This window comes from Wasmannia auropunctata, unplaced genomic scaffold (assembly GCF_000956235.1).
Source record: "Wasmannia auropunctata unplaced genomic scaffold, wasmannia.A_1.0 LD336000.1, whole genome shotgun sequence".
Taxonomy (NCBI): domain Eukaryota; kingdom Metazoa; phylum Arthropoda; class Insecta; order Hymenoptera; family Formicidae; genus Wasmannia; species Wasmannia auropunctata.
The window spans coordinates 4881194-4905949 of record NW_012026890.1 but is presented as its reverse complement, the minus strand read 5'-3'; the positions used below and the strand labels follow the sequence as shown (position 1 = coordinate 4905949).

Genomic DNA, 24756 nt, shown 5'->3' with positions numbered 1-24756 from the left:
TCCCGCGTCGGCCGAGACTTCGGGATCGCGCGGGGCGCGCGAGTCAAACGCCGAGTCGCCGCGCCGCCACCGCGACGTGAAGGCTTTGCGAAGACTTTGAACCCCGCGCGCGCGATGACGATCGCGCGTCGCGAGAGAGAGAGAGAGAGAGAGCGTGTGCGTGTGCGTGCGGTAGGTCTTTCGTATGCAAACGCACATATAATGTAACAAGCGAATGCGCGGTGCTACTGGTTTTAGTTGTACAGAGTACCGCGAATGTTTCGCGACCTTCGCCTCTATATAAATAACGCCGCTAAAAAAATCTGATCGCAAATTAAGATACAGAATCTAAGATAAATCCGAGGAAAAGTTCTTCTTTATTCGCGCGGCAATTTAAACCTTGCGTTGATACTCGATGATATAAGAAATAATTTTATAATTCGGGCGATAACTCACCAAGGTGTTACTGGCGTAGGGACAATGTCGACACTTGTATGGTTTGGCACCCGTGTGCAGACGCACGTGTCTCCGCAGATTCGAGCCGAGCTTCGTCTTGAAGTTGCAGCCCTTGTAGGTGCAGGAATGGATTTGAACCTTCTCGGCGTTCGCGGAATCCTCGTGCCGAATTCTGTGCCTGGTGAAACATGAATACACAATCGCTTTGAAACGTAGCCAATGTCAGGCGCGCCGGTAATCGGCGATCGTTAAAGTCCTCTGGCGAAACACGCCGGGATTTTCATGTGGAAGCGATCGTTATACGCGCTCCTCCTTCCGTTAATTAGATCCCTCTCGAATGTTGAACCACTGACGCGCGCAATTAAAGCATAATGATACGAATTTACGTATCCGATATGCACGATTATTGCCATTAAATGAAAATTCCCATTGGAATTGAGCGGACGCGAAATTTATTGGGGCCAATCGAGGCGTTTTATGAAAGTCTGATTAACGCCCGTGCGCTAATACCGGTCAACGCGGCTATTAACGCCAGATAAACTTTCTATGCACCGAGGTGAGGTCGATACCGAGAGTATCTAATCTCGGAAATATATCTGCCGGGGCATCACGCCGGTATCGCGCATAAAGTAGCCGTTACTGCGTGATAGCCGCGCGAAAAGGAGGTGGGTTATGTACGAGTTTGTCATGCGAAGGAAGGCCAGACGAGCAACAAGAGGCGATACCCTCTGGAATGTCTCCAGTAGCGGAAATATTATCAGCCTCGCATGCGATAAGTCGATTTATAACAGCAAATCTGTCAGCCATACCTTAAAATCAACGATTGTAACTAACGACTAAGTGAGCTCATAATAGTGATTTATAATCTGTATGCGTATCCTGCAGCGCGCCATCGATTCTCTCAAGCATGTAGGAGAGCCTCGATATGATAAAAGAAAGTAACAGAATCTGTCAATTGAAGTTCTCTTTTGCATGATACATTCCGGTTCAATTTTAGCACGCGAAGGATCGCAAAAAAGAAGGAGGTGAAATAATTTATTTAAACGCATTGAAAATAACAGGACGGCAGTTAATTTATTTATTAAGTCCTCAACAACGTTTTGCAAATATCACGCGTCCCCTCACCTATCTGACATCTGGATCGAATGTATCTTTGTATAACTAGGTCGCGATAGCATATATTAAAATATATATTATTTTTATTGTGAAAGAGGAGCACGAGGGATCGCATCAAAAGTGTGTCCTCCACTCCTCCATCTCCTCCTTCTCCTCCTCCTCTTCCTCCTGCTCCGCGAAGTTCATCGTCGCAGTCGCGGCCCGGTGATTATGAACGATGCGATATGCGTGCGCGATATTACGAGGGAGCCGTTGGCCGCGCGGCTACGTGTATATCAGGTTCGAGATGCGTGACACGTTTAATTAAAATCCCGCGTGATTTACTCCGCCGGGTTCGCGGGCGGCAGGGAGGTACGGGGGGGATGGGGGGAGGCGAGAAAGGGAGAAAAGAGAAAGGGAGCGAAAGAGGGAGAGAGAAAGAGAGAAACAGGAGAGAATGTACAAGGGGAAACCGATACGAGTGGACGTACGCGGAAGAGGAGCGTCGGTGGAGAAGGGTTCGCGCGCGACACACTCTGCGGCTGCGTTGAGTTCGACTCACGTAGTAAGTACTCAATTCGCGATGAAATATCGCGGCGACCATCGGCCATGCGCGGACGATCATAACGGGTTGCCCGCACTTAACCGGCTGCCGCACGCAACTTCCGCTTTCGCGGTCCTCCACCTCGATCTTTCTCTCCCGCGCCGCCCCGCGCCATTCCTCCTCTCGTTCGTTCTCCCGTCGCCTTCTCTCTCTTTTTCTCTACTCGTGACATTCGTATTTCTTCGAGAGCCGTCTCGTGGAGCGGGGAAAAAAGCGCGGTGTCAAACGAGGCGAAATTTATTAGGGGCGCTTCCCGCGCCACAATAGCCTTAATAAGGTTTAATTTAAATACGCTTTTTCTCTCGCTCTCTTCCTTTTCCTCTCTCTCAGAAAAGCGACACGATCGGTGATACGATCGTTGTATGATCAAATATCGAGAGAGAGAGAGAGAGAGAGAGAGAGAGAGAGAAACTTTCCGATCGGTTAGAGTAGAATTTCTTCATTTTGATGAATGAGATAAGTCTATTATCGTCGTCTTTATACCTTTCAATTGACAGCTCGATTTATGAGACTATTTTTTAGTTTGAATGAATCACAACAATTACGTGATGTGCCACGATATCATAATTTTTAATTGTATTCTCAAAAGTATAACAGAACAATAATAGAAGACTATAAATATATGATATATTTTGTTGCATTAACGATCAAGTGCTGTCGTCTGCATCGGTTTGATTTAACGAGATGGAAGATAGATATAATAATGCTAATAATTATAAGACATTCATATTCATTTTAATTATTCCTTTCCGGTTAATCTGCACTTTTACCACTTTAAAAATCTCTTCGTGTACGCGCATAGTAAAGCTGAATAAGATGAAAATACTTGGTGTCTGAATGAATCATTGAGCCGCGAATTAATTCAGATACAGACCCCGTCGTTCGGGGGGCCTTAAAATAACCGGAGAATAAATCTAGGAGGTGGGAGATAAAAGGCGGTACGAAAATTGCCGCCGTATCGAGGCCATGCGCCGCGCGGCGCGCCACGGAGATGTAATCGGATTTTCGATAAATTACTCTTCAAATTATATCCTCCCCATTGTCTCTATCAATAATCCGCGAAGATTGATTCCTCCCAACTGTCCTCCGCGTCCTCGCAATTACGTATGCGAGGCGGCGCGCGACGCGAGTACTTGCGTCCTCGCAATTAATTCTCCGCTTCCTCGAAGGCATCGATCATACATACGCGTGAGCCGTGAGCCGCGCGATTAATGGCGCAGGAATGCGTCGTTCACGGCGGGGACCTCGATTAAAATTAATGTCAATAATATCGGCAGTCCGAGAAGTCATGCCGCCAGCCTCCCCGCCCCCGCGAGACGGGTGAGAGGGGGGGGAGGGGAGGAACCGTGCGGATCGCACGTGGGCTGAATTGATAAAAAGAACCCTCGATTGCATCCCGATGCCCGTCACCTCACCTTACTCCGTTTCAGCTCGAGATCGCTAACGAGTTCAGGTATATCGAGCGATCGTAACATTTAGACGCGTATATATAGTCGTCGCACACGTCGCCGACGTTGCGCTCGACACATGTGGCGATGAGAATGCCACACGCGCGCGCTCGCGCGCACTAGACATCTCCGTCTGACGAAGTTAATATAAGCTCATGATTTATCCAAAACTTCATAATTTCCACATATAGTTGACGATTTATGATTTACAAGACGCGTCTCTCGTTTTTTTTTTTTACACTGTCAAAATATACAATCTTGCTCTGCGCGCATTAAAAATTTTTATTAGCAAAGTAGGTACAATCTCTCGGTGCAATTTATTATACTAAACCGAGGTGGAAGTAATGAATTGTAATCCCGTGTCTTTGCTTACCTGCGCAATTGCGTCTTCGTTTTAGCGGCGTAGGAGCAATCAGGACACGAATACTGCTTCTCGATGTTGTCATGGACCAACCTGCGGTGCGTCTTCAGCTCGGTTGCGGTACGAAGTATCGTTGGACAACCCGGAAGACCGCACTTGTACTTCTTACCGGCGTGTCGCAGCATGTGCTGTCGAAGGGCATGTCTACAAAACGGAACATGTATTACTGCAGAAGACATTGTATTTTCCAAGTTACGCTACAGCTGCAAGTCATACATCGGACATGTTTCTCAAATAGAGCTGTCACTATCAAAAAACTTAAAAATTTTTGTGTCGCAGTATGAATAAAAAAAAACCGTAAAGAACGAACGTCAAAAATAAAGCGTCATCAAAATTCACTATAAAAAGTATATACATAATTCCCGCAACGTGTATCTAGGGAATCTTGTGTACATTTTTAAAAAATCCTGAGAAAACGATCAAATTCTCATCTCATCTCGGCATCTTAATATTCCTACTCCTGACTATATTTTAACCACAATTTTGCTAATGGGTCCACCAGTGCGCACGACACATCCTGGTATAGATCCGCGCGATTTTAGGAATTATACACGACAAGAACGATTTTGTTGAAAGGTCTAAAAATTTTGCTAAAAACAGATCTGAAAATAATTTTTAATTGAATCATCAAAATAATTTGTTGGAATGTTAAAACTGATAAGCATTGCTATAAAACGTTTTGATATTCTAGCAATAATTTTGACTTTTGCACGAAATTATTTTGATTATTGAACAAAAATTATTTTCAGATCTGGATTCAGCAAAATTGTTCTTTCCGTGTACCTGTCGACTAGCGCGGCGTGTCGCGAATAATAATTTTGCGGTGGCGAGAGAACGCCCCTTCTCGTGCTTTCGTTAGATCCAACCTGTAATAAGACAGCACAATGGTCGCGCGTGTGCTATGGCGACCATCGGCCGGTTCGCGCACGCCGCACGATCCGATCGCAGCTGTTGCATCTTATATCAGCCCACTGCCGCCGGCGAAGCGGAGGGAAGAGGAGAGGAGGGCAGGGCAGAGCAGAGCAGAAACGGAGAAGAAGAGAGGAGCGCAGCGCGCACCGCACTTTAAATAGTTCCTACTAGGAGGTGACGATCTATACGGTTAGTGAACTTGCCGTGTTGCGCTAAGTGAGTCAACAAGACGTATTGAGGCCGGATCTCTAGGTTCTGTACGTACGTTTGCCGCGTGCCTCGTCCGCCGTGCACGGAATTCCCCATCCTTTAACCGCGCAAGTGAGATACGAGTGCAATACGGCTGCTTTATAATTAGATGGAAACGAGCATTCCGCGCCCCGCGTTCGTTCGAGAGCAACTTGAATTAGCGGAAGCCCGAGAGCCGGGGCGAGCTCGTAAATGCGATAAACACGTGGCGGTACTTTTAATTAACGGCCGACTCGCGATCGCGACGCGTACACGTGCGTCAATCTGCCTGACTCGTTTTAAATCTAACGCGTGTCACTAATAAAAATTATCGTCGTGCAAGTAAACTCTGAGAAAATTAACTTGTCGTTTTTTTTTGCAAAAAGAAAATTTCATGTCTTTTTGATAAGGCTATAGCAATAGAATAATTTTCTTACTTCATACGGAAACATTTATTAGGTTGAGTAAAAAGTAATTTCGTATTTTTTACGGGTATATGTCTTTAACAGGAAGTGCTTGATGCAATCTTCACTCAATATCTGACAACACATATTTCTCTTGTGTTTTCTTGTGTATTTAAGTCATTTGTCAAAATCTATTTCATCAATCAATTTTCAACATAACATTTGATACATTTTGATACGTTTAACATTTTTTTACTGACTGGGGTGGAGCCTAAAAATCGAAGTTTGATTTTTCAATCAATAATTCAGCTCGGCGACATCGCGGGCATTTGTCTTTTACATAGTAAAAGTGGGGGACTAGCAGTCCATATTTATATAGTCAAAGGAACCGACGTACATCATCGCAGAAATGTAATACCCGAGCGCGCGACGTTATCGAAATCGGTAGCTAATTTTCGAACATGGCGTCGCGATCTTTTTCCGTATACGTATCTCCGGTATATTCCTCCGTCGTCCGGTACACCCGATCGACGGATCTCGAAGCCAAACGCGGCCGGAAGAAGGCGCTTGCGGTAGCAGGTTGGAGAACATGGATTTTTTTGAGATGGCAGTTTGACGATATCGAGGTGAACTCGAAGCCGAAGTTAGGGAGCGAGAAGGATTGAGAGAACGAGAAAGAAAGCGAGAGGGAACGAGAGGGCCACGGAGACAAGATGATCGGCGAGGAGAGAGGAAGACGAGGCTGTTGAAGGATCTGGGCCGTCCTAGAGGGAGCCGGCCCTATCCAATCGGCTACGCAAGTGTAAACGCCGAGTTTTACAATGTCAGGGATACACACGCCCTCGCACGAGCCCGCGGACGCGACCGCAGGCGTGCACCTGCGAGCCAGGTAGTCGCGCGAGGCCTGTCTCAGGACCCAGGGACGCCGCGCGCGGTACCAGGTATCCATTGGCGCGCTCTCGCGTGCGCTTACGCGCGCTTTCGCTTGCGTGCGAATCAGGTGCGACAGCAGGATAAAGATAAGGGTCACGAAGACGTGTGATCTTGCTTCGTCATATCGGATTTCGGACCTCTCCGAAGATGTCGCGCGCACGATCGTCCAAGGACGCGCCTCGCAGCTTCCGTTCGCCGTGACGTATTACCGTAGTTTCTCGACGGTTTCTCCTCTCGAGAAACGGTCGAATCGAGTCGAATGTCTAATCATCGTCGTTATAGCGGGATTCTGACACGAAAATGGTTAGGAAGACGCGGGACACATGGTCATAATGTACGAGCAGAGATTTACAACTCTTCTCTTTCGTTTTGTCGAATCCATTTCGCAACGGAGAAATAAGCCGAAGGCGTAAGAACGGGAATTGTTTATGAAGTCAGCGGTGGGTGACTCCAATGGCATTCGGTACAACGATAAAAATCAAGCAATAGAAGGATTAACGACTGACCATGTATATATAATATAGATAAACAAATTCACGATAAGGATGAGTGGATAAAATCTCGTGTTTCCTTGCCAGTGTGAAGATTCCTTAAAATATGCTCTGCGGAAATGTTAAATCCTTCCCAACGCTAAGCCGTTTGGCATCATAATATTCGGGAGTTTATGCCCGATGGATTAAGCGTTTTCGGCTCCTTTGATTGCAAGGATATTTTGATTCCCCCATCGTATCTTTTATCACGCACGAGGAGTCCCGGCCCCTCTCTCTCTCTCACTCCTCGCATTCTATCCGGTGGCTGTGTATTTATTATTACGATATTTCAATTGGCAGTATAAATAAAATGTAAAGAAGTCAAAAAAGATCACCGGCGGCGTTAACAATTTATTACGCACACGGACGTAGCGATACACCATTGCGAGAAGATAATTTCCGAGTAAAAGTTCTGATTTAAAAAAACTTGCCGAGTAATGTAAAGCGGCGAATGGGAGATCACCAGTGATTTCTCTTATACATATCAGATACATGTCTAATTAAATGCAAGTTTAAAATTGAATTTAATTGCGAATTCAAAAAACCGTCCAATTAGTATATTCGTTCGTAGCGCCTGAACTATCAAGCGAGAATGTTGATGTACGTACGTTTCATTTCGTGCGGCGCTCGTAAGGAAGATACATAAATTTAGTTAGCCATGGAAGCGGTCGTTCCTTGTTTCACAGCGCATCATGCACCACGGAAATAATAAAATCCTCGTTACAATAAAATCAAAAGAGATTACTCGGCACTCGCGCGGGGCCTCGTTTCCTTGATAGAAATTAATGACAGGAGTGACTGTATCGGAGTTTCCTACGCGGCTGAATCGGTTCAAGGCCCGCTTCATGAACGTCGTAATTGCAGTGAATTATGACAGCCGTGCATATCCGAAGACAAGACTTTTCCGCCGGATTGAAGCCGGCGATAAAAGTGACAGCGCGGCGCGTAAAGTCGTATTTTCTCACATCGCGCCGCGCCGTGGCGCCTTGAGAAATATCCCTTTCGCAAGTATAACGCAAACTCTCGCGAGGAGAAACGCGAAATATACGCGGAATCCAGTCTGGCGTACGAGCGAAGCGCGTGAAGAAATCTCATTCTCGGCTTAATCGACGAGCTATCGATTCCGTCGGATGAGCTTGTAGCGCGCAGTGATGTGAGCAAGATGCTGTATTCTCGATACTCAAAGGTGTTAGATAGAATGTTCTCTTTGACAGAAAACTTAGGATTTACTGGCCCGAAGAGGGCTGCGCTTGTATTCTTAATTGATACAAGACATGGTACTAAAAAATTAAAATTCATATAGCAATGAAAGTGTTCGACGATATAATTTTCATTAAATATTATCACTTAAAAATTTGCGCGTGATGTCGGTCCCCTATATGAGAGAATCCAAATCTATTCAAAAGTCCCGGCGTCACCATTCATAAGGATCCATAAGGATCGATCTCGCTCGCTTCACCCAGCATTTGAATTATGAGAAATCGTTGAGAAATCCTACACGCGCGCAAAGCCTGGCGGGAGTGCGGTCCCGCTGGAATTCTGATAGAACAATATTAATATCGGCGCGAGAAAGAGAGAGTGAAGAGGAGGAGGAGAGGAAGGAGCAAGAATGAAGAGGCGAGGACAAGGAGGAGAAGGATGCCAGGCATCCTAACTCCGCGTTTTTCGGCCGGGAATGTCGCAGGCGTGACAAGAGGTCGTTAAGGGGAGCTCCTCCAGTCGCTCGATTGGGCAAGCGGATGCGGTCACCGGGCGGATGATTTAGCGCGACGTCCGCCGTCATCTCGTGAAATACGTACCGAACCGTCGCCGTCGCCGGCGGCGGCCTGTAGGGCCGGTCGCCATCTGAAAGTCTAATTCGTGTCGCCGCGTGATCGCCGTTACATTCGCGTCGCGCGTTAAACGGCCGCGCGTCGACGATGACGCGCGCGGGAACGTTTTCCCGAGGAACTCGGGAGAAACTCGATGTCTTGTGGGAGGGCGGCCGCGATTTCCGGACGGCCTCGCGAACCACCGCCGCCGCCGCCGCCACCTCCTTCTCTTCCACCTCCTTCAGGGTCACGCGATCCCTTCGGAGGCTCGAGCGCTACGGCCGTTAACGGCCTGACGACTTTATAGCGCTCCGCGCGAGTTTTTAACGCTTTTTATTCCGCCCAGGTCCCGCGGCAGTAAAAGTGACGACGGGCGAAGCTAAGGTTTCACTTTACCTCACGCGCTCGTTGATCGGCATTTTGTAGCCGCGTGTAGCGAGCTACACGACACGACGTGCACGAGATCGTCCTCGTTGTCCCTCGCTGAAGCGCGAGCTAATAGCTTCGACCGATTTATGGGGTGGACGCAACGTCGAAACCCCGGTAAAATAAATAAACAAAACCTTGCGAAACGACTTAAATTTTTCTGTCGAATAAAAATATTAATTTTATCGCATGTTCCTTTGGTGTCGAATAAAGTTCAGATTTTCGTACGCATCAGGAATGTTGAAATTGCGTGATCACCGATTGGCTTCATTTAACCACCATCTGTTATTAAATGTGTTTGCGTTATGGTCGACAGAATTAGTACTGTAGTGACTAACGTTAATTAGCATTAATATACCCGCTTTTAAAACTTTCCTATCAGATTAGGGCGTATTCATCTTATTCGTCAAAATCCGATCATTCCGCAGCATCGAATCATCGCGCCGTCATTCGCGAGGAATCCAACAACGAGCCGACGAGCTCCCCTTCCTAATTACACGAGTCGTGTAACCGGTTTATCATCCCATATCAGAAATTAGCTCGAACAAATCTAATATATATACGTTCGTTGCAACCACTCGCCGAGGGCACGTAAGTAACTATGATGCCTCGCGTACAAAAAAAACCCCGAGTAACATTTACGGTTTCGAATAAACGGCAATAATTTTACAATCTTCGCTCCGTCTACGTCGGTAATTCAGCTTTATGATCGCGGAACCTCATAAGACGATTAAGATCTTCGCTCGTCGGCATCCGCACGGTACCCTACGCAAGGTCTATGCAGGGACGAACGATGACTATCCAGAGCCTGAAGACAACTAATTTTTAAGAATATTATTTATGTTTCTGCTAGAAAGCGATTGCCCTTAGAAATTGATTAGATTTGATAAGAGTGTTAATAGGAAGAAAAATAAGATTATTATCTTTTTTTCTGTGCGTATTAAAACATTGAAAAATATTTCTAAAAATTATTCCTATCTCTTAGCAATTAGAAATCTGAAAAAATTTGTGTAGAATAACAATAGTACAATATAATTCGCCATTTGTTTCTAATTATTAATAAATCAAAAACTGTGAGTGTCTTAAATTTTTGTTGAGAAAAGATCGACTTCAAGTAGGTATAATAATCGATAGCTTAAAAAATGTTTCAATAATTAATTCGAATATTATGCATATGTGGTTTTACTGGTTTTTAATAATTATGTTTCAATTTTTATAATAACGTATATTTCAAAAGATTTAATAAATATATTCTTCCCTCTAATACTTGCGTCACAGTTATTTCTTTTTTTTATATATGTTATAGGTGTAATCTACGTTACGTTGAATCTCTCACATAAGGAAGAAAGTCTTCAGCTTAATCTGCCATACAGATCTGCCATACGTTCCCGTCCACGCGGTCTACAGCGATTTTCTCTTTAATTTCCAAAGCTGAATCGTCGTTCAACTCGCAAATAAACTGCGACTTCTTGCTCAAAGTAACGGCGATATTAGCATCACACTCGATTCCTCCGGAAAATTATGTGTAACACACGAGACCGCGCCCGGTCGGCGAGTCACCGATCTGGAAACGTGTAATTAAACAGGAAAGCGTTGATCATCAAGTGCGAGAGCGTTTAACGGTCCCATCCTTGAGTCAGCAGATCGGAGAACATAATAAAAAATCGCGACGTTCCTTTATCCGGTTGGACGGCGGAGTTGTTGCTTCCGTCTAGTATATACGCGACCAATAAAATATAAAATCTCATCAGATGGAGGGACTGATCGGTGTCGGACGAAAAGAGGTACGGAAAAGTGAAGAGAACAGAGGAAGAGAGGAATAAAAATGAACGGCATAAACGGAGGAGAGAAAAAAAGCGGTGCGACTCGTAATGCCGAAGCGAAAATTCGTGTAATTAAAATCAAGTAGCTAAGTATAGCGGCTGCGCTAGATTGGCTCGCCTCCGGTCGGAACTCGGCTCGGCCGGGGCCGCAGTAAACGCGGGCATGTACTGCGCGCGAGGAAAGATACAGTCAGGCGGGATATAGTGACGTATAAGTTAATATAGCTCTCCCCGATCGCTCTGGGATGGGAATGGCAGGAGAGCCGCGCGGCTCCGAAGCGATCGTGTACTACGCGCGCGCGCGCGGAGGAGGGAAGCGGATGGGAGCGAGCGAGCACGGGCATTAATTAAAAAGGTTGCGCATTAAAATGATTTGTTTTAATTGGCTGAACGCGCTGAGGTATTTATGGCCTCGCGGTCCTTCGCTCGGTCTGTCGGTCTGCGGCCTCTACACAACGACTCTCGAGTCGACTTCTTCTTCTTCTTCTTCGTCTTCTCCTCCCTCGGCCCCCTTTTTTCCTCACTCGCCCCCTTGCGGCCCTTCGCCCCCTCCCTCCCTTCCACCCCTTCCATCCCGGCCGTCTTACCTTTCTGCCTCTCTTCTTCTGCGTCTTCCCGGCCCGCTAAGTCCGCGCCCTAGTCCCCTCCGCCCCTGACCTCTTCGATTATCTCGAAATCGGACGATCGTTCATCCGGACCGACGCGAGAGCTAAAAGGTGATTCTCTTCTTGGCGCGCGGAGAACCGAGGGCGATTCATAAATATCCGGCCACGACAAGTGGATCTTTATTACCGCGGATGATTTATGCACGACTTCGCCGTATTGTTCAACTTCGATTCGTGTGTCACTGACGTATCTTCGCGCTTAGAACGGGCCCGCGCGCCGCCACGGGACGCGGCGTTTTTTCCCCCGCGTGCTTCGCCTCCGGCCCCGGTCCGCAATTCCGTTTCGGGTTTCCAACGAAACTCGACTGACGAGATATAAAGAGGCATAAATCGTAGATCTCTTGCGAACGAACGAGGCTGATTAGTGTCCGTAGCTCCTCGGAACTGTACACGCGCGTCCTCAATAGGACACATTTTTGTGATATATGTGTATAACTCGGGCTATTATATTTCTGATCCCGTCGACTTTCTATATGAATATTGGCTGATCGCAGTTCGGAGAGCAGATGACGTAATTGTGAACCAGCTCTTTTAACGTTATATGCTTTATCTTTATTTTTAGCATTTTAAGTTTCATGCCAATCTTCTTTAATCAAATTCCACTGCTCTTCTCATTGCGTTGACAGTAAATCATAAAAAAGGAAGATTTGTATTTTTGCGCTCTTCAAGTGTCGCTAATGAAAGTCGTTTCTGTCAGTCGAAGAACTAGTATAACGTGATTTCTGCATGTATTATATATAGTTCAGAATTAAGACAAAGTAAAATGTTCTAGAATATTATTTAGATTCTAGATTAATAGATCTCCCAGAAATGTAAGTACATATTACAGATAAAATAGTAAAAGGCAGAAATAATATGAAAGCGAATGTGTATAGATTATTATCATTACCAAGAATTCAACTTGATGATGCCGTTGTCAGCAATTGAGAAAAATAATAGAGCACGATAAAAATATAATAATGAAAACGAAATAGAGAGAGAGAGAGAGAGAAGAAGAAGAAAGAAGTCACGCGTACGCTCGCGGTCGTAATTCGCGCGCAACGTATTATAATCCCCCTTCCGTTCACCCTCTGTAACGAGAAAGCCGCGTGGAAAAAAAGAGCATCGATGGAATCTAATGAGCAAGGAGGCAGGATCCCGATGGCTCCACGTCGAGCTCGTACTTCGCCATGATCAAGATCAGCCCTCGACGAGAAGGGAGATACGTGAGATACGACAGGGGGGGAACGTCGAGGCGGGGAGAGAGGGGGGTGGGAAGGGAGGGGGGAAGGGGGGAAGGAAGGGGGAAGGGAAAGATGACGGCGGAGGAGAGAGACAAATGCAGGTGCAACCTGCACCGGTGCAGGACGGACGTAACGGACGTACGAGCGGACGAAGGTGGGATTGAGTTATGACAGCGTTTGCTCCAGGGGGCCGGCTCTGGACCCGGCGAAGCGGATATTCTTCTTATTCTTTATTTCTTCGTCTGCAGCGCGGCCCCGCCGTAGGAACCGTCGGCCATGCATCACCTTCGGTTCACTCCGGTCCGGCCTCCTCTTCGGCATCGTTGCACGACCACACCGCCATCACGGCCCATCACGATCCCACCTCAGCCATCGTCCTGGCTGGAATCGTCGATTCCACCCACCTTAGCAGGTCGAGAGTGCTCGGCCAGCTCCAAGTATTTACGTTTCGTGCATCGTCCGTCTCGCCTTCTCCTCCTCCTCCTCTTCCTCCCCCTCCCCCCCTCTTCTTCCTCGGCCACCGCCTCTTCTCCCGTATCTTTTTCTTCTTCTTCTTCTTCTTCTTCTTCTTCTTGTTCCTCTTCCTCTCCTCGCCGTTGTCGTCCTTTATAGTCGAATCAAACGACCTGGACGACTCTCTTCGTTAATTGCATCTCAAGTGACGCTCCGCGAGGCTCTGAACTTCGGCATCTCTTTCTCTCGAGACTCGGCGACAGCGACCGCGACAATGTTTCTTTCCGATGTCTTAAGACTTGGGAGATAAGAGAAAGCTCCGAGTGTCAAATATAAAATCTTGAGAAAAGATTACTTTCCTCCGTAATATACGTTTATTTGTGAACAAAGTGTAGAATATATATATATATATATATATATATATATATATATATATATGCTATACGGTTTTTTTTTATAGGCCATAAATGTCAGCTAACGTATGTATCATGCGCAATAAATGATTTTCAAAATATGGCACTCACTCCGTCTGTCTTTTATGTTTATAAGTGAAGGAGAAATCTTTATTTCTTCTTCGCTTCAAGCTCATCTTTAAACTTGACCGTGGAAATTTGAGAGATATTTTTATAGTTATACATTACTACACGAGCCTGTTTGGCTTTTTAAAAAATCGCCGATATCGAAATCTTGACTTAAACTTATTTTCCACCGAGAATTTATCCCGCATGCTGATTTCGTCACCGTCGCTGCCGTCGCAAAACCGGTTTAATTCAATGATTCACGGGTGTTACTGAAATTGTATTTATATATACGCTCGTTTTCACACGGTAAAATAAAACTGGAAATGGTTCAGCTCGTTGTGTGGATCACGCGATCAATTATCGACATCTGGAATTTATATGTACAAACGGACGGATAAAAGTAAAAAAAAAAATCGTCAATCCACTTCAAGAAACGATTGTATCTAATTTCACATTCGATATCCAACAAGATATCTAACGAAATCAACGGTCGTGTGAATGACTCCAACTAAATTAATCTTCTCTCGCAAGAATACGCTGGCCGTACAATCGTAATCGCAGCTATATTCTGCAAAAAAAAAATGTCTCGGGAAAATTCCCCACGTCGCGCGCGAGAATACGGTAACGATCCTCTAATCGGGCGCAATCACAAATCACAATAAACTCCGTGTCGTCCGCGCCGCGCATGCTATTCCCCACGTGAAAGTAGGTTTCATTAGCGCACACGTGACCGCGCGTCGGAATAACTCGGAATTAACGCGGGTCTCCCAATCAAAGACGGCACCGGCCGGAAACAAACAAAACGGAACTTCGTTTCCCGGCGATACCCCGGGGGAGCGGTTGGTTAGCTGCCCAGGCATTGGCGCTGATGCTGAAAGTCGAGGCGAGAGAGTGTCTTTCTCTCTCCCGCTCTCTCTCTCTCTCTCTCTCTCTCTCTCTCTCTCTCCCCTTTCCTCTTTCCCTCTCTCTCTTTCTCTTTCTGGCTCGCCGCGTCAGGAAGATTAGGGGGGTTGCGCGGGTGGCCTAGCCGGTGTAGAGACGCAGGCAGGACGACGCGGGAGGGCGAAACGTAGGGGTGGTTAACGCTTCGCAGTCGGGGCTCAGAATAAACAACAATATTATAACGCGAGCTTAATTGCGCCAGAGGGCTCGGTAACGGGCGCATAAATCGGAGCGGCGAGCGCGCGCTCGCGAGCGCGACCACCCTCCGAACTACCCTTATCCCGTCTTTCTCTCTCTCTCTCTCTCTCTCTCTCTCTCTCGTTGTCCCTTGACGACTCTCTCTCTCTTTCTAATTCTCTCTCATTCTCTCCTTGTCCGCTGCCGTGTCCCTGGGACACGTAGCAGTCCTCCACGAACCGCCTCAGCGAAGTAGAGGATTCATTTACAATAAACATGTCCCCCGCTAATTTCGTCGGCGGAAAAGGAGGAATCTCCGGAACAGAGGAGCACCTTAAGTACGATATACGTTGACGTTTCCCGCCGCCCCGCTCCGAAAGGAGGATCGCCTTCGTGAAAGCTGGATCCCGATCCAGCCTCCTCCGTGATCTTCGTCCTCGAGGCTATCGATGACGGCTACCGATTTAATATATGTTCGCGGTTAATCCCCGTCTGTATTTTTTGGTTTTGGCATTTCCAAGGTTCACGGTTTGTATTTTATTATTTTTCCATCGTGACACTTTGACAATCCATTTCTTTAAAGTTTCTGCGACGATAAGGATGAGAGAAAGTGATAGAAATTCTTAATAATATTCTTCTGATAATCACACGCCTAAACTTATTATAAGAGTGAAGTAAATATGATTATTCCTTCAGAGTAACTGTAATTTCTTATAAATTATCTTAGCGTATTGCATAATGACACTTTTGTCAAAAAAATAAATAAGTATATAAATAACAAAAATTTTACTACCATAAATTCGAGCAACGAATTTTATTTTGTATACGTATAGATATAATCCCTTGCATTCTATATATTTACATAATTTATTGTACATTATAGCTCTGACAACGTGGTATCCTTATGAAAGAGTTTTTCCAACGGTAAGCCGCGTTTCGTAACCATCCTCGAGTGCACCATCCGCAAGTGCGGATTCCGCGACGAAATGTCGCAGCGGTAGCCGAAAAATTTGGACGCGCGAGAAAAGCCGGCGTTACGACGCTTGTGGCTTGGCGGCGTTTCAGCCGACCGTGGATAAATGTACGAACACGTACGAGAGGAGAAGGAGGAGGAGGAGGAGAAGGCTGAAAAGGAAAAGATAAAAAAAAAGAGAGGAGTAGGAAACCTTGCGGAGGGCTAAAATGATAGCGGAGTGCACGCAAGCAGGCCCGCATTACTATTTTCGGGAGTCTCGATTATGCGTATAATAGTATCTCAGCATTTTATAACTTCATTTAATCATACCTATAAAATGCAATAATAAGATATGCAAAATATAATTTAAATAAAAACCTAGAAAAGGTTTTCACAAATTTCTGAAAAATATTTCACCAGTGGTATAGACAATTGAAGGCAGAAATAAAATCAAATCAGGAAATAAAATTAGATGACAATATAATGTCAGTTTAATAAAACCACGTCATCGCGTGATGATAAATATGACAATAACATAAGATGATCGTATAGTTAGAGGTTTCAACATTAATACCGGCATTACATGACAAAGTCACTACTTATTTTCCATATTACGCGAACGAACTCCTCAATTAACGTCGCTGGACTGCCGACCGGTAGAAAATGGCATTTCTGAATTTACGCGCCGCCGCTATTTTATCCCACCATCCCGAAATATTTTCGATTGCGCTCTCTTTTTACGATTCCCCAGGAGCCTCCGTACCCATTGTGCCCAATGGATAATCCAGCGACGGAAAGAAAGATAAAGAGCTGGGTACAGCGATGCAGTTGGAGGACCGAGGAGGAGGGGAGGCGAACGAACGGAGGAGAGAGGGAGATAAAGAAAAAGGACGAGAAGGAGAAAGAGCGAAAGGGCAAAGGGAGGGGGTGTCGCACCAGTCGAGCGAAGAGAAGGGCCACGCTAGAAGGAAGAGAACGCGATGGAGAAAGGGTATAGAGAGGGCGAAAAGAGAACAGGAGGCGGCCGCGGAGGCGGGAGGAGTCGAGGGGGGGACGAGGAGACGGAGGGTGAGGGCTAGAGGACGGTTAGCGGCCGGCGCGGCTATATGTACGCGTCCTCGACCGCAGGCCTGTTTTATTTTATGAATCGCAATATTTCACGCGACAACTGGACTCGCGGGGCGCGGCCACCACTAAACTGTCTGCATACGGCCGTGTGCTTACCGCGTGTGCCACACACCGTACCCTGCAGTGTATATAGCGACGCACGCACCACCACCATCGCCACCGCCACCGCGTTGCATCGCGTCGTGTCGCGTCGCGTCGCATCGCGACCGTCGCCACGGCGTCGACGGGGACGGCACACACGCGACATTGACTGCTCGAATAATGTGGAAGTCTGAAAGACGTCCGAAGAATCAGGGGACGTCACTTCAGATCCGGACCTAATTCACATAAAACTCGTCTCTATAAAGACTCGCCATATATAAAGAACGTAGATAATAGTTGGATGCTGGATTGGCGTGACAACAGTTCTTCACAGAGATACATCGCTGCCTTGATAGAAGTGACGACGTGACATGAGTAAAAAAAAATTGGCATTTTTGAGAAAACGAAAGGATAATCGACCCTAAAATCGATTTCTCATCAGTATCTTAAAGATGCTAATTTTTTACTTGTACCACTTTTCTATCAACGCAGCGAGATATGTTATTTAGTAAATGTCTCAACAAATGTCACTTCAAAATTATTTTTTCGAGTATTCAACTTGGTGTGAGAGAACCGGTAGAATTTTGATTGTGTCTAAAGTCGGATACATGCGCAAGTACGCACAGCGGGCGAGTGCACGAGCAAGAGACGGTCGATGCATCTGAATGCGACGAATGCGGCGCAACAGCGTCTCATTGTTTCGGCGCGGCAAGAGAGAAGCGCACCGAGAGATCTCTTCCCGCCTTTCTCTCCCTTTCCACGCGAATCCTGGAGTAAGCCTCCTCCTCGCCGGAACGGTCGCGCACGAGCGGTCCTGTGGGACGCGTCGAAGTGTCTACAGGGTGATCCCTAAAGACGACATCGCGTTTCATTAATGATGCTTGGTGAAAACTAACGCGGCTGAAGTTGCAATTTTTATCAACTGACATAAAGTTCTGTTTACCGAATATAAAAACATCTAAATTAAATAATTACAAATGTAAAACTTTGAATAAAGCGTCAATTAATAAAAAACAAATAGAATATAATCAATCATTGCAAAATTGTTGAATAAGACTAACATCTTTATAAAAATGATATTTGATATCATTAAAGACGTTTCAAAGATTACACTTAAATGTTCAAAATTACAACAAATCACAGTAACTTTTTAACGTTTTACAAAAAATTTTGATTAGAAATTTTGAAAAAATTGTTTTCCATCTGAATGAAGAAATCTACGTCCGTGAAAGTAGGTGTAGCACAATGAACGCACTGCACACAGGCTCGCGCTCGTAATAAATTCACTATTCCGTCGAAGAAAAAACATTGTACATCGCCATCGTATTTTTTCCCCGATATCGGGACCGTCGTCCGGCCAGGACGTCAACGGACGTAGGACGGAGGTAACGCCAATCTCACCTAGTATGCCTATCTACGCCGATGTAAACTTGACCAGGTACCAGGAGGAGGTGGACGCGCCATTACTGCTACGGGAGATAAAAGATACGCGCGCACCACGCCGCGGTCCATATATGTAAATACCTCTGGGGATCTCGCGTACACGTCGTGAGGCCGTGAGTAAGAGAGGGTTGCCGGAGGATGGACGGGGGGGGGGAGGACTGAGAGCAGAGCGGAAAGGGGGGGAGACAGGGAAAGATCCTGCGGGGCCCTGTCGGACCGAGAGAGCCGGGAGGGCGAGCGGGTGGAAGAAGGGTGGCGGGACACCGGGGGTGAACGAAGGAGCGAAACGTACGTTCAGTAGCTTCGCGTATGTAACATACTATCTTGAATATGCGCATACATCGCGAGCCGGCCGCGTATTCCGAGAATCGGTTAGGCGATCGGTTAGGTTGCGCGGGAGCTGCCTGTCTCTCCGCGCGTAATTACCTTCTTTCTTTCTTTCTTTCTGGATTCTCTCCCCCTCCCCACGATTCGCCACCCGTAGCGCGACCGTGTGGTGCTCCTTTTCTGCTGCCACCCTCTCCCCCCCTTGCCACCACTCTTCCGCGGAGAGACCGCGCGGACTCCGCCATCGTCACGTTCGCCCCGACGCTCCTTTTATACCCCCCCCTTCCTCCTCCTCCTCCTCCTCCTCCTCTTGCTTGCCCTCGCGCGCTGCGTCGCCCTTGTATATGCAGCAAGCTACGCGAGCACGCGTCTTGTTCTACAGGTAACGAACCTACCCTCTGCGCCTCCTTCTCTGCGACAAGGATGGGAATATCGCGTTATCGTCAGACCAGAAACGCCGAACGATCGATCGCGAGGCACCGGACGTTCCGTCGCGAGTTAATTAGATTATTCGGAGCAGTCGCGTCCTCGCGCAAAGCACGGCACGAAGATATGAATGAATAACAATTAAATCGTTCGTGTTGAGATCGTCGAGCGTTAAAATGGAAACTGGAGATCGAGACGGAAAGCCATTTAACTTGAGGGAAGCGCGAGGAAAAATTCAGAATTGGATCTAAGAGACTATCGAAGATATACGGTCGTAAATCACTGCAAAGTAAACGCACATGCATAAGAAAATTTTCCACGACTTTACCGTTTTGTATTTCTGCACTGATGTGCGGCATCATTAATTTTCCCTGCTAGGCAACTTGTCCGACAAGTTGCCGAACCGAACACTTTATCGATAACTCCGGCGCTCTCGCCGCGTATTCCCGCTCAGTAGGATTGCCATTTTGTCTGTTTCTGCCGCGAGATGGGATAAGTTTGATCGGCAGTGCATTAATAACTCTGCGAGAGAGGTGTGAAATGACGTACCTCGTCTACAAATTCCAAAATCGGTTAAATCCCGTCTTTAATCGCCGCGAAAACCGACCGAGGCACCGATCAGTTTTGCATCGGCATTTGTACATCTCGATTAGATTTCTTTTAATTAAATTTTCCTTTTTTTTTCATTGCTGCTCATTAGTACTATAGTGCGTGATACTCTTCCCTTAATCAACAGAATATTTCGTCGTCGTCGTCGTCTACAATCAGCGTTCTTTCGTTGCAATTTCGTTTATTATTTCAATAAAAAACCCAAGCGGTATATATGAAACTGTCTTGGGAGTATATTCCTTTCGCGACTCTCTTCTTGCTGCTCCTTTTCCATTTCTTGCCCCGGCAGGAAATAAATCGTGCAGTTAGTAGCTCGCACGTATGACATACTATCTTGAATATGCGCATACATCGCAAGAGATGCATGCGTATTCTAGGAATCGCTTAATGCGCGATCCATCGCTGCGCGCAAGCTCTCGTCTTCTCGTAATTGGTTTCTTCCTTTATTTTCCTCCACGCTAAACCACCGCTCGATTCATTACAATTCTTTTTTGCCCCGCCGCATACCGCAGCGCGCTGACCTGGACCGATATGACTCGCGTGGCTTCAACTTTATGCGTATCGGTATTTTTGCGCATTACGAAAAATCGTGTCTGCACGCGATAAAATCTCACCGCTTTCTTTCGCGAATTCAGCTATCCAAAAAGCATTACAGAAAGCACAAAAACATCGTAACTTTTTCATACGTTAAATGTGCAATTTTTCCGATCGCGAAAAAAGGATCTATAGTGTTGCGGCGATTATTTCGAACACGGAAAGAACAATTTTGCTATAAGGTCTACAAATTTTAGATCTGAAAATAATTCTTGTTGGACCATCAAAATAATTTTGTTGAACAGTTGAAAATAATAAGCATAAAAAACATTTTTTGATATTCTACCAATCAGTTTGACTTTCCAACAAAATTATTTTGATTGTTCAATTAACGAAAATCATTTTCAAATATGTATCCAGCAAAATCGTTCTTTCCTTGAAGTATTAAGAATTGTTTAAAATGTCTAGAAAAAATTTGTTTTACAAGTACTTATTCATATTTTTATTAATATAACGCGATATGAAATACTATTACTAGAACACTTTCCAAAGCACATCTCAAAAATTACAAAAGGTATTCTCAGAAGGGTCTGCGGAAGGATCAAAATGAAAATGCGAAAGAGATGTTACTGAAGTTTCTGATGAAGTTCCCGCGTAGACGAGAATTAAGGTACGTCTTAACGGCAAAAGGTCAAGCGGGACTTCCTAGTTGTCACCTGTACAAGGTTTTTCTCTCGCGCCATCACACCGCGTTCATCGCGGTCTCTCCCTTTACTGTCGCGCGCGCGGCGCGTTATTCTTCCACGAACACGCCTCATCTCGGAGCTAACGAACGGGCTTGCCAACTGGCCCCCGTAGAGGAGATGACGCATATACTCCTTCCCCGGTCGGCCCTTTTCTGTTACAAGACGAAGTGGAAGCGACAAGAAGAGGAGTGGAGAGAGAGCTTCTAATCAAGGTGGCTTGCTGGAACTTCTAACTCCTCTCGCACGGAACGAGATGTCGAGTTCCAGGTACGTCGATCTCGCGCGCGTACCACGCTACAGTAAGCTAAGCCCCGAAGGAAGATTATAGGGTGTCTGCATAGAGATGGTCCGAGTTTGCCGCCGAGGTGATGATACCGAGAGAGCCTCTCGGTAGAGAGTGATTTTCGGGGGGGAGGGGAGGGGATAAGCCGGTGAGCAGGATCGTAAAATTTGTCGATTAAATAATTTGAAGACTCGTCGGAACTTCACAAAACTAGTTTCGACTTTCTTAAGACGCGCCACACGGCGTCGTAACCGCGGTCTCCGCGCTGGAGCACTCATCCGAGCGCGAATGTAAACCGCCCGGATTATATACATGAAAATGATATTCTCCGATAAAATTATTTGTCATGGCGTCTCGGTAGTGTACCCACAAGAATCTTTATCGCGCATCGGTAAAGCTGAAACAATTTATCTAATTTATAGTACGTTATTCTAAGAGATTTAAAAATAGCGCAACTCCAGAATTCGTCAATTATCTTATAAGGCGAAATGATACGAGAAACTTTTGTTGAAAGACGAATCAGAACGGAAAAAAATAGCAGTACACGAGCGGCGGAGCGCGTGCTAAAGGGTGTCCCGAACGACGACGGTCAAACGTAATCCCTCGGAATGGCCCGGAATCGCGGCATTAAGCAAAACCCTCGTGGTTCGTGGCTGCATGTCGAGACTTCTGGCCGGTCGTTCGGCTTCGGGGACGCCGGGTGTGAGAATAGGACGGTGGCTGGATGTTGAATAGGCGCCGTTACAGAAGGTAATGCATGTACGGCGAGGAGAGACGGCGCGGCGGGGGCGGAGGAAGGACACGGAGAGGAGAACCGACGACGGCGACGGCTGCGGCGGCGGCGGAGCCAAGGTGTTAACATTTGCTTTATAGCGGCCGCTCTACAGCCGGGCGATGGTTTAATACTTGTGTGTCGTACGAAAGCGGCACACAAACACCATCGCGCACCGCCGAGCGACCGCGGAGGCGCGCTCACCTGGCGCGCGTATTAAAGGGACACGGAGTATATGTCCGTCGTAACGCGAGCCCGTTAAACACTGAAATGATTCGCACTCCGGCAGCCGCGCACGTGCGTCGCCTATTGACGCGAGCCTATTGATGTGTTTCAACGTGCCGTTGAAAAAAAAGGACGTTATTTTTATTTAATATATTATTAAATTACAAGAATTGACCCATAAGAGATCAATTCTTATTCGTTAAAAATAATAAGCTATTTACAATAAGAATTTACTTTGGAAGAACAAAATTATTTTTTTTGTATAGTTATTAATAGTTTTCTTATCAAAACTATATCCGCGCACACACAAGAGAAAAATATATTTTTAAGCACCACATGTTTCTCAATGTGTTGTCAGAAACGGCGTAATAAAATATGAAAGCTTATCGACCCGCTGATATCTGCGTATTTTAATTTTATATCTCGTGTTAACGCGCGTATAGACGCCGCACACCCATATGTCGGCATTGCAGAAATATACGATGTGTATCACCGCTATATAATGGAGGCCCGTTAAATAGCGAAATGACCGGCGGGTTCATATACATTGCCATGAGATGTTAATACGACACCCGTTGTCGGGCCAACGCGCGCGCGTCTCTTCCTTCTAACCCGATTTGTTTCTCTCTTTTCAGCCCGCAACGCGCCTCGCGGCTCGTCTCGCTTCTTTTCTCGCCGCGTTTTCGATCCGCTCTGCCTGGTCTCCTCCGCGTTGGGCCACGCTCCTTCATTTTATAGTTATGCAGCGAGGACACTTTTACTACGACCGCGTGAACATTTCGCGGTTCCGGCTCGCGGCTAGTGCTTTTATTGCCCGAGGGCGTTTTTACCCCCGAATACGCTATCCTTTATTTATTACGGAACGGTCACGCTGCGGGGAAAAATAGCGCGTCGAATGAGGAGCAAGTCGAGAAAAGTCGAAGCTAGCAACATTTTAGAGAATAAAATTAATTTTGCCGCCAATCCAGATCGATTTGAATAATTTCGCAAAATCTTTTGAAAAGATTGTCAATTTCCGTAAGATGTGCTACTCGTTATTTTTCGCGAAAATCAGAGATCGAAACGCGATTATGCTCGGTTAAATATGGATGTAAACGACTCTTTCCTCTCTCTGAGAGAACGTACATGCTACTCGCAGTTCAATCTGCGCAATATTCGATGGCAAATAATGAGAAAAATTCTTCACACGAAATACATATCCGATCCATAACTTTATGCAGCGTTTATTCCGCAATTACTGCAGAACTTTTAAACACAATGTGCCTCTAATACCACTATTTTGACATGATCTGATATTAGTAATAGTATAAATTAAAAAAAAAACAATAAATTATTAATTTTGTTAAAAATAAATATCACACAGTTCTTATAAACAAGTTTACTGAATTAAATCGCCCGTCTATTTTTTATCTTTTTCATCCATTAAATATTTATATTTCAATTATTTGTATACTTAAAAATAGAATGCAAAATCTGTAGCTTTCAAATTTAAAATTAACGTCTATCTATATGATTTAATTATACGTACGAATTATACGAAAGTATTGAAACAGAAGTTGGCACAAGTGAGTCACTTGTAAAATGTGTAGTAATATTTTCATAACAATTATCAATTAACAGATTAAAATTCACTTACTTTGTGTAGAAGCCTTCCTTGCAATGCGAACAGATGAAGCTGCGCCGACGGCCAGTTTTGTCCAGAGATTTCGACGAAGTGCTGCACAGCCTCTGATGAATGATGAGAAGCGATCTCCTCGCGAATGAGATCGAACATCTCATGCAGGGAAAGGGCTTCTCCCCGGTATGTTGCCTGATGTGATTACGTAGCGATGTTTTCGGGAAAGCCTTCGCACAAGTCGGGCACTTATATTTCGGCAATTTGCTCGAACCGGAGCCTTTATTCGTTTCTTCAACGGCACCGGCATGCAGGGCCTCGTGAAAAATGAATTCGGCTTTGGAATCCGTGGAGAAGATGCATTCCTTGCATTTCCATTCTTTCTCCTCACTCTCTGCTTCACCCGCGTCCGACTTATCGTTCTTGAGACAATTACCCTCTCGCGTGTGCCTAGTGACGTCTTGTGATAAGGCGAAAAGCGTGCCACATCGTGGACATCTGAACGAAAAGATTACAAAATTTGCCATTGCAATTATGTGTAATATCTAATATTATATAAAT

The 24756-nt window shown here is 45.8% G+C and overlaps 1 protein-coding gene across 3 annotated transcripts in view; it reads right to left on the bottom strand.

Annotated features, from left to right (window-relative positions):
• Window positions 1-24756, bottom strand: part of LOC105453418 (zinc finger protein 845-like) — a 56459-nt gene that overhangs the window by 13076 nt on the left and 18627 nt on the right. For 2 of the 3 annotated variants that reach the window (XM_011695365.1, XM_011695364.1), the window contains exons 6-8: window positions 24217-24693; window positions 3956-4147; window positions 436-613 (exon numbers count right to left, since the gene is read on the bottom strand). In XM_011695365.1, coding sequence (XP_011693667.1) covers window positions 436-613; window positions 3956-4147; window positions 24217-24693 — 847 coding nt within the window. The remainder of the gene's footprint in view (window positions 1-435; window positions 614-3955; window positions 4148-24216; window positions 24694-24756) is intronic. The other variant, XM_011695366.1, reaches the window with a different exon arrangement.